Raw genomic sequence first — 11,370 nt, forward strand, 5'->3', positions numbered from 1 at the left:
GAGATGATAAAGAGATTAATGTCTCATGGATGATAGTTACCAGGGCTGGGACTCTGTTTCCAATGTTACTTTCATCGAGTGTAATAACTGGTTAAATTTTATGGTGTCAAGGAAAATACAAAGACAGAAAACAGATTTAGTTTTCTACCAAGGAGGGGGGAATGTTTATATTTATTGGCAAAGAGATGTCAGAAATTATGAATAAAAGTCCCCTAAAATCATGAGGTTGCTTCTGAAAATAACTTTAGATAGTTGACTTTGCATCACTCGTTTATTCAGGTATACTTATTAAGTCTAAACAATACCAGGTACTCCGTGTACAGCCTCTTTTTTTCCCATGAGCTGAGTTTAGATGGGCGCTACCAACTTGGTTGATTGCAGCTGAGTTGTTTTCTGGGAGTCAAAGTGGCAGCACAAGTCTCTGATTATTGCATATTGTGTATAGACATTGAAGGTTGACCACTTCCTTTCTCTTTGTGATACTCTCAGAATGCAGCACCTGCTAATCCAGATGGCCTGAAAAGAGATGGGCCAAAGGCTGCTTTCTGCAGCAGCTCATGATGTCCAGACTTCTTACATCTCCCCTTGTCTACATTATAACAAGTTTTTACTCTCCTGTAAAAAGAAGAGTAGGCATATGTTGTATAAGCTCCTTTAACTGGCTTCCTTAACCAACTTGCTTGATCAAAACCATTTGTAAAATGTACTGATGCTCATGGCACAGCTTACTGAACACTGGTGGCTATAAACATATCTTTTTCACTTGAATCGAAAACTGTGATTGATTGCTATCATTACTGAAAAAAATATTATTGCAAGAGTTCCACTAAGAGGCACCATTTTTAAATAAAATTCCCACCTTCCTTAATAGTTACTTTATAGAATATATGTATGTGTGTTCTAGGTTTTGCTTGACATTGGAGTTGTGGCCTGCACATAAAAATTGTTCTAATTTATGGCCAGACCAGTCTTGTGCATTAAGAGCCCTCCTCCCACCATGCTTCCATCAGATCCCAGCTGAGTAGTCACCTCCTTAGGAAAGTCTTCCCTTTCCCCACCTAGTGGGTTAGATCCCTGACTGAACATCGCACCATGTTCTCCCCTGTCCCCGGACTAAAAACAATCATATTACATTTATTTGTGGGATTGTAGGATTAATGTTTGCCATCCAGCACTGGACTATAAATTTCATGTCTTAGTCCATTTGGGCTACTATATCAGAATACTATAGACTGGGGGGCTTATAAACAACAGAAATGTATTTCTCATCATCTGGAGGCTGAGAAGTCCAAGATCAAGGAACCTGCAGATTCCGTGTCTGGTGAAGGCCCACTTCCTGGTTCATAGATGTCTGTCTTCTTGCTGTGTCCTCCTATGGCAGGAGGGGCAAGGGAGCTCTCTGGGGTCCCTTTTATGAGGACGCTTAACCCATTCATGAGGGGTCCACCATCGTGACCTAATCATCTCCCAAAGGCCCCACCTCCAAATACCATCACATTGGAGTTTAGATATCCACATATGAATTCTGAGGGGGGACACAAACATTCAGTCCATAGCACTCCATCCACAATGGCATTTTCTCTCAGCATTGTATCCTAAGCAGCTAGCAGCATGCCTGGCACATAGTAGGTACTCAATGGAGACCACAATTGGAAGAAGGGAAGGAGGGAGGGAGGGAAAGAAAGAAAAATGCCAATTTTAGAAGACTTCTTGCGTTAAAATTCATTTCCATTGGTTTAATTATCTTATTTATTTTAAATTTTTTCCCTGAACGATGTTTTTATTACTGCTGATCCAGTTTTAAATGTTCTTATAGGGACTCAAATGATTTATAAGGTACATTTACTTGTATGTAAGCGTATGTATTGTAAGCCATAATATGGTTTATTTTAGAAGAAATGAAGTTGTATGGTAAGTTATTTTTCTGTGCCTGTTCCGATGGATATAATGGAATTTAACAGTAACATGGATAATTCAAATCGATCAGTAATCAGAACATGATCATATTTTGTTTTAAAATGTGCTTTTGTATCTACATTTGAATGTATCTGTCTGGGGTACAATTCACCTCAGACAAAATGGTGAAACCTCATTATAAAAAACAGAAAAGCAAGGAACAAATAAACTAGATACATCACCCAGCCTCCTCCTTTTTCTTTCCTGGCCCAAATTGGTCCCTGTTCTCTCTTAGAATCACTGAAGTATATGAGGGAAACTAAGCAGCAACTTAAAAGTATTGATTATAAACTTGGTGGGCTTTCTTTATTAGGCTTATGTTCAACCTATCCCTCAAATTGAGGAGGAAACTAAATAATTTAATTTAAAACCCATTCTTCTGGGCTCCAGGCTGCTTAGGAATAGATAAATAGGAAATTAAGGAATTGAGAAATTAATTATTCTATAGACTACTCCACTACAAACTATAAACAAAATAATCTTCCACTAACAACTAAGAGTTGAGTGTTGAGAATGTGGGCACCTGGCTGCTTCGTTCTAGGCAATAAACTCCTTGTGTTATTTTCTTTCAGCTATAGAGGATGAGTTTGACTTCGCTCTAGGAAAGCAAACTCCAGCATTCCTAAAGAAATGTGTTTGCTACATTAGGAAAATTGCTAACATTGAGCGCTTTGTGAAGATCCCAGAGATGGGAAAATACATGGATATAACTGGAACAGAACCAAGGATTATTCGAGATCCAGAAGCCCAAGAGAAGCTGATAAAACTCAGGGATGAATTTATTCCTACTATTGTTGCGTCATCTAATCTGAGAGTGTACACATCTGTTACTCATTGTGACATGAAACTAGGCTATTCCCAAGAAATAGAAAACCATTACATAGAAGGACTTGGTAAACAATTTTATGAGGATATGATTGATATCATTCAGGCAACGGTACAACAGAATTTTGACACTGAAACTGATACACTCTACGACGAAATCCTTCAGCATTCATCATTATGTAAAACATATGCCTCCTTCTACGAGTACAAATCCGAATCTCTAAACATAGTGCATAAATACATTCTTCCAAGCAAAACTGGGCACATCAACCCTCTTATTGTATATGGTGGACCATGCACTGGGAAGACCCTTCTGCTAGCTGAAGTAGCAAAGAAGGTAAAAGTCTATTCTTTCCCATGATATTTGTAAAAACTTTTACTTTGGGGAAAGGATAAATTGATCAAACTTATTTCCATTTTCTGTGTTTACTATCTGAATTATCCATTTGGAATGGGTACTTCAGTGTTTCTATTTTGTCATGTAACAGTTATATTGAAAGAGCAAGACTCACAGGTACAACTATAAAGCAACTCTATTTTTGTTTGTTTAAACTCACGTTGTGGGCTAGTTTTCCCCACCCCATTTGGATAAAAACTAGAGCAGATCCCAATGACTCTATGCATCCTACTCAGACAAAGACAAGCCCTCTAGTCACTTCTAGTCACCAAATCAGTCTCAGTTCAGTAATTTCTATGTCCAGCCTAAGTTAATAATTAACTCTTGGGTCTGCGTGGTCTGCGCAGCTGAGGCCTGGCATAAGCAAGGCACTTACAGTGGGAAATGGGGCATGGCCATCTTCTTTCTTTTTCCAAATTGCACTTCTTTCCCTTCTTTCCTGACCCCAACCACATTTATGACCCCTATAGGGCTGCTATTTAAGGGATATAGGAAAGGTAAGGTGGTCAGAAAGTTCTTCCATGACCAGTACTGTTCTGAACTGGTCTCTGAATTTTCTGTTCCTAGCAGGTGTTTAAAGGTGCCCCCCATTTCTTTTGAGGCCTTTTCATGGTTTCTTGAAGTCCTTCCCCTTTGCAACCTCTGTCCTGTCCTTCCTGAGCAAATCTTACCTACAGTTCCCTAGACACAGGGGAATGCATCTTTCTTCCAGCTGTTTACTTCTCAGCTCTTAGACCTCTAGCCACACAACCCCCACCACCCCAGTATCTTTCAGCTAAGATCCTCTCCACAGCCCAGCGCACTCCTTAGAAAAAAAAATGAAAGCAAGCAAACAGAACCCTTGTCAGCTCCTTCTTGCCTGTAGTTCACATCTGGCACATGGGAAACACTCGGATGTTGCTTTACCCTGGGAAACTCTTGACCTACAGGCCAGTCCCAGTATAGCAGCTTTACATCAGTCCCCCATCGGAGCAGCCAGCCAGCCTGTCACTCGACCTTCATACTTCTCAGATGTCATCAGATACCAGATGACCGTGTCCCCAAAGGTTTAGGGGGCACTATGTAGTGATCCATTGAAATGAAGGGTGGGCACCTCTCTGACCTCCCTTTGGGGATGGGTGGTGATAGATACAAGCCACAGCACCCTAATCTCCAACTTTTTTCTCAGCCTTTCCAATCTCTTTTAGGCTGCGAGTACGGAGTCCACTAAAGGTAGCATAGCAAAACTGTTTTTCAGAACCTCCCTTTCAAGTCCTGCATGATGGTCTGGAACCCCATTTAGAATGTGGTATCTACTGGCTTGGTTCTTCAGCCTAAACTGGACTAAACTAGTTCCGTTTTAAACCTCCTGTTGCACTTAGGACCAAAGTATGATGGTTTATATTATTCTAATGTTAATTGAGAATCTCAGCAGTGTTCTTCTTGTGGACAGGAGCAGAGATTGTTACATTGCACCTTATGTGGGGATTAAGGAACAAAGTAAGCTCATGGGTGAAAATTATGTATATCACACTTACCTTTGAAAAGTCCTTAGGAAGGTCAGTTTATCATATTTTAATGTCAAGCCCAGCTGGTTTTTATTCTTGAATTAGAAGATGTGGCCCTTTCTTTATCTGAGCACCAGATGAAGCAGCAGGCTTGCATTTGGGATCCACATTGCACCAGAATAAATCTTGTATATGTGTGTGCATGTGTGAGTGTGTGCACCTTTGAACACTAATCTGTATGTGCATCTTCAAACGTAAGATAATGACAGCGTGAGGGGCACATGAGAACTGAAATCAGATCAGTTAACATTTGTCTATGCCATTTCACACTCACTCGCAGGCTTTTCTCCTTGTGGAGGAGGGAAAGGTAAGGGTGCCCAGAGGGAACAAATATTATTGAATTTGATGAAGGTAAACGTGCATATGCTGCATCCACGTGCTCTAGCACGAAAGGTCAAATAATACGTGGGATGAGCTTATATGCCTGCAGAGATAAGCAGGGCAGAATGTGGTGACAGTCCAGAGTTGATCATCTTGAGAAATGGCTTTCCAAGCTCTTGCTCTTCTGGATATTTTGTCTAACTGCCTGAGTCTCCCTATTCGCAGTTCAGGATTCTGGTCCCCCAAGAAGCCTCTCCTTGCTAGGTCCCTGGCCTACACTCCACTTGCCTCTCCCCTGGAGAATGACTGACCCACCATCAACAACAACCTGTACTCTCCTGTGACTTCATGTCCCTTGTGAGGATGCAGACAGACATCTCATGTTTGCCTCCTGAGTTACCCCACATTTTCATAGACATGAGCTCATGACTGCAGAGCCACTCCATAGACATCACACAGTCAGCAACGTGTGATTGGGAAGAGAGAGGAAGATGCATGTGATCATCATAAGCAATCAATGTAGGAAGAGCAAACTGTACTTTGTTTATGATTTGCACCGAAGGATAGTTGTAGGATGGCAGAATTATCTTCCTTTAAATCAGTTTCAAAGGTTGGAGCTAAACAACAGTAAAATGCATGTTTTCCTTAATAGCTCATTACAAAACTGACATCCATACATCTTCTCTAAACTTATTTATACCTTAACCTGAACTGTCTCTTGAGGAACCGAATTTCATAAACTTACATCCTAATGTGTGAAATAACACTTCCTTTTCTAAGGAGTATCCTTGGTAAATTCCAAGAACTACCGAAGGACTTTATTTCCCTAAAAATACTCTTTGGAATATTTTATACTTTGATCATATCTCATTAGCAGCTCTCTCATATGTTTTATTTACTCTAACTCCACAATTTAAAAAAACAAAATGAGAGAGCACTTAGAATGAAAGTCAGATATGACTTCTACTTCAACTTCATCTCTTATTGACCATTTAACTCCAAGCAAGTTATTTTTCCAATCTGTGACATAGTTACCTCTTCTGTTAAGTGATACTGTAATCCCATAATGTGAGGATTGATGACTTCATGTTTATGTAGCAAACTGTCTTTTATAAAGCACAATATTTAACAAAACTTTTTTAATCAACATTATGTAGATTTTTATGATAAAATAAATAATAATCATAATGATGACCCTATAGCAACACAAAAATGTCTCCGAATCATAAAAGATTATATTCAACATAATTTTGCTACAGAGTATTTTTTACAGTATTCTAATTAATTGGAGACTTGGTCAGCCTTATGTGTACATGAGACATTAGGTTCTCTCAAAGAAAATATTTAATACAATGTGTAAATCGTTACTTAACCTATTCATTAAACAAACATTTACTAAGTACCTACTATGTGCCAACAACTGCCATGTAATTGGGCTTCAGTGATAAAAAACTGACCATCCTAGATATTTGGATTTACAGTTTATGAAACACTCTGTAATTTGTTGAATACAAGCTACATGTTGCCTTATGATTGAATAATACTATTATCACTGTTTTACTGCCTTTAGTAAGGGTAATCCTTAGGGTCTCAGCTGTAGCTTTTAGTACATTAGCTTAGCGATAATTCTTCAGCCTTCTTAGATGGTTTTTCCATTTCTTGGTTCTAGGCTACTTTCTGCATGATAGGGGTTACCAGAAGTCTGAGCTCTAGAGGGAGTAAACAGTGTTGTATATGATCATGTGAATACTTAATACCATTCTAAACCCTGCTTTTATGTTTTAGGCTTATGGCTGGCTACATGAAGACACAGGACCAGAATCTGACCCAGTAGTAGTCGTGAGATTTCTAGGAACAACAGACATGAGTACTGACCTTAGGAGCCTCCTCCTAAGTGTTTGTGAACAGCTGGCAGTTAATTACCGGTGTCTGGTTCAAAGCTACCCTAAGAAGATCCATGACCTCCGTGACTTATTCATAAACCTTTTGAATGAGTCTTCATTGCAGAGACCTCTAGTAATATTATTGGATGCCCTGGAGCAGCTCTCAGAGAATGATGATGCCAGGAAGCTTTGGTGGCTCCCAGCTCACCTTCCCCGCTTTGTACGGATAGTCCTCTCCACACTGCCCAACAAACATGGGATCCTGCAGAAACTAAGGTGCCTTATCCATGAAGAAGACAACTACATCGAGCTGATTCCCCGGGACAGGAAGATGTGCAGCCAGGTCCTCAAACACCAGCTGCTGCGGGTCAAAAGGAAGGTCACATCAGGCCAGCAGATTTACGTGAACAATGCATTCTCCAAGTGCACACTGCCAATGTTTGTGAACCTGACCTTCAGGGAGGTGAGACATTGGAGATCTCACAAAGACGTCGATGAATCCTCTCTCTGTGTCACTGTTCATGAAAGTATAGAGCAGTTATTCTGGTCCTTGCAAAAGAGGTGTGGCCAGAAACTGGTCTCCAGGGCTCTTGGTTATATCACCATGGCCAAAATAGGTTTGAGTGAAATGGAACTGGAGGATGTGTTAGCCCTAGACAACAGCGTTATGAACGAGCTCCATGAGAACACCAGGCCCAGCAATCCTCTGCGAGTGCCATATTTGTATATAGCAAGGCTCAAGGAAGGTCTTAGTGGGTACTTAATAGAAAGACACGTGAAGAATGTCACACTCCTGGTCTGGGCCAACAGACACCTGCAGCTTATAGCCCAGAAGCTGTATCTTCAGGATGACGGTCACCTGCGTGAAATGCACACCGTCCTGGCAGATTATTTTCTGGGGGTCTGGTCAGGGGGCAGGAGGAAAGCTTTCTGCCTGGAAGACCCCTACTTGAACAGCTGCCTTGACTTAGAGAGCAGAAGCCTGCTAGAGGAAGAAAAGCACTTCATGGAACAGGCCTCCTTTGACAGGCAGGCTCCGGACCAGCCCTGGGTTTTCCAGTGCAACCCGCTGGAGCCCGACATCTTTTTCGTCAATCATAGGAAAATGTGTGAGCTTTTGCACCACCTGACAAGGTGTGGAAAAACAGATGACCTGCTTTATGGCATCATCATGAACTTCAGCTGGCTTTATACCATGATCAAAATTGGCCAGTTTGACAAAGTGCTTTCAGACATCGAGCTGGCTTACAACTACTCGCAGGAGAAGGAACTGAAGTTCCTGGCCAGCACCCTCCGCGGCATCAAAAACAAGGTCATTGCGTTTCCTGGCTCCCTTTCTGCAGAGCTTCAGCAAAGACTGCTGCCTGTTGTGAGTTCCCTGCCCAAACTTAGACACCTTCTTTTAGAATGTGACAAAGATGGGCCCAAATATTGCTCCATTGTGCCACTGCATTCATCCATGGATGTGACATACAGCCCAGAGCGTCTTCCCCTGTCATCCAGCTACCTGCATGTCACAGAGATTCTGCCTACCTGTAACCCCAGTACTGTCCTCACAGCTTTAGAAAATGGTTCCATCAGTACGTGGGATGTAGAAACTCGCCAGCTACTCAGGCAAATCACTACAGCCCAGTCTGTCATCCTGGGCATGAAATTAAGCAGTGACGAAAAGTATCTTGTGGTGGCTACAACAAATAACACCCTGTTGATTTATGACAATGTCAATTCTTGTCTCCTGTCTGAAGTGGAAATCAAAGGGACCAAGCACGGAAGCAGCTCCACCTACATCAATGGGTTTACACTGTCTGTGAACCATGCCCTTGCATGGCTCGAAGCCAGCAAAGATGTCACTGTCATCGATCTGCTATACGGATGGCCCCTTTACCAGTTCCACTGCTGGTACGAAGTGACATGTGTCCAGTGCTCTCTGGATGGTGTGTATGCTTTCTGTGGACAGTACCTGAACACTACCACCATATTTCATTTAGGAAGTGGAGAAAAGTTATGTACAGTGACATCTGAATTTTCAGGAGGGTTTGTGAAGTTTCTTCTTATCTTGGACACGGCTCAAGAGATGGTAATGGTAGATAGTGAGGGAAGTCTTTCTGTCTGGAATACTGAGGACATTTCCAACCCCCAGCTGACTGATGACTTTGACTGCCGAAGAGAGGACAGCGAGGTAGTAGGCATTGAACTTTCAGAGGACCAAAGTGCAGTTCTGATCTGCAAAGCCCTCAGCATCGAGCTCTTAGATACAGGCATGTGGAAAGTGGCTGAAAAGTTCAGAGCCAAGCACAACGAACGCTTTATATCTGCTGTCCTGTCCAAGAATGGAGACTGCATCATTGCAACCATGGAGAATACCTCAGCCGTGTTTTTTTGGAGGCGGGACACGGGACAATGTATGGCAAGCTTACAGGAAATCTCGGGTACCATAGTGAAGCTGGTGAAATCCAGTCACCACAATATGCTACTGTCTTTATCAACCAGTGGTGTTCTTTCTATTTGGGATATAGATATAATCACAGCTATGTCCAACATAGATAAGACTGGAAAACCCATTCAAAGTCTAGTGTTGCCTGCTAGAGGGGAAATCATTTACTCCCTTGATGGCTCTGATTGTGTTCATAAGTGGAACTTCAGCAGTGGGTTTATTGAAGCAGTGTTTAAGCATGAAGGAATAGTTGAACACTGTGTGTTAACATCTGCAGGAGACATAATGGTGACATCAGATGACAAAAGCAGCCAGTATGTCTGGCATACCATCAGTGGTGAAAACCTCTTCCGAATTAATGGGCAGAGAATATCTCAGCTGCTGATTACACACAATGACCAGTTTGTGGTTTCTCTCTGTGAAGAAAATGCCTCCAGGGTTTGGAGACTGGCCACAGGCCACAGGGTCTGCAACATACTGACCACTTTGCAGAATGCCTTTATTACCTCTGCAAATACCTTTGTGGTGGGAATGACTAAAAGCAAAGTGCTGGCAGTCAGTCTTTGGACAGGAAGTATCACCAAGAAATTTTGCTGTGAAGACGGGACCACCATTGTGAATTTTAAATTGATCCCCGACTGTCCTGACATTATTGTATTCATCACATCAGCCGAGACTGTGAACATCTGGAGTCTGACAGATGAAGTGATCTGTCGACGTGTGCAACTTCCAAACAACTTCTTGAAAAATCTGGAGGATTTTGAAATTTCTCCCAATGGAAAGTTAGGCATTATATCTCGGGGGGATGAAAATATCAATGTCCTGGATTTACACAGTGGTAAATTACGGGTGGTTCATGCCTCTGGGATCATCTGGCGGCAGAGGTTGTCTCGAGATGGTCGCTACCTGGTATACATTTGTTTCCGAAATGGGGAGGAGGAGGAGGAAAATGGTGCAATATCCAGTTTAATTGTAATGAGACTTGCCGATGGTAAAAATATCGGTGCTTGTTCCCTTTACAAAACGCCAACTTTTCTTGCCCTCTCTCAGAGGCACCTGAATATTATTGTGGGCTTTGATGATGGGAGTATAGGGATATACACAGTAGTGGACCGTGTAGATGCTGCACTGAAAATTAAAATTGCCACTTCAAATAGCAGACAAATTTTCAGCAATTCAACACAGACATCCAGACCAAAGTGTAACAGTTATTGTTTTAAAGTGTCCGTGGATTGCTTATGGAGAGAATCCACTGAGGTCTTTGCAAGAGATAGCCCCATCACAGTGAGTGACCCCACTGAGTCCAGTGAAGCAACGCCCTCCAAGAAACACAACTCTTGTTATGACCGGGTATGCTCCGCCCTAGAATTCAGGGGCCACAGCTATGCCACTGATAACTAACAAAATGTTTATCCTGCTCAACAGAAACACACGATCCACATACAGAAGGGAAAAAAAGTGTTTCTTCTCTATCCCAAATGATAAACTACTCACTTCTTAAAAGACAGGAAAGATGCTGGAATTCCAGGGTTTTATTAACATGCTCATGAAATGTACAAAAATGTGAGGTTGGTTTCAGTATAGTCTTTTGCTCAAAGGAATGAAGGAATGATAGAGAATTTCTAGAAGTAGAATTTAAATGGTTACTTCACCCGGAAGATAGAGGATAGAAGTTTTAAAATTAGCTGTGTGGTAGGAAGCAGCATAATTCATCCCATTGGTTCAGATGAGAGAGGCTAGAGTTATAGACAGAACCTTTGGACTGGAATTAGTTCTACAAAAAATGGTTGAAATCATGAGGACAAAGAGCTGTTTGACTTAAAATGATTGTGTGATAAGTAAACACAGCCTTAATCTCTCTTTACATTTACAATCCTGACAACTGTGTGAACTTAGTCTACAGATGAAAGGTCTAAAGGTACAAAATAATGTAACAAAAATGCCCAGATGTATTTCCAGTTTCCCAAGAGACCTGTCGGGAAATGTGAAACCATGAACTGGACTGGC

The 11,370-nt window shown here is 41.7% G+C and overlaps 1 protein-coding gene across 1 annotated transcript in view; it reads left to right on the forward strand.

The window, feature by feature from the left end:
• Positions 1–10,764, forward strand: part of NWD2 (NACHT and WD repeat domain containing 2) — a 187,205-nt gene extending 176,441 nt beyond the window's left edge. Inside the window, exons 6-7 of the mRNA XM_063107329.1 lie at positions 2,529–3,118; positions 6,832–10,764. Of these exons, the coding sequence (XP_062963399.1) occupies positions 2,529–3,118; positions 6,832–10,764 (4,523 nt within the window). The remainder of the gene's footprint in view (positions 1–2,528; positions 3,119–6,831) is intronic.
• The last annotated feature ends 606 nt before the right edge of the window (positions 10,765–11,370 follow it).

This window comes from Cynocephalus volans, chromosome 9 (assembly GCF_027409185.1).
Source record: "Cynocephalus volans isolate mCynVol1 chromosome 9, mCynVol1.pri, whole genome shotgun sequence".
NCBI lineage: Eukaryota > Metazoa > Chordata > Mammalia > Dermoptera > Cynocephalidae > Cynocephalus > Cynocephalus volans.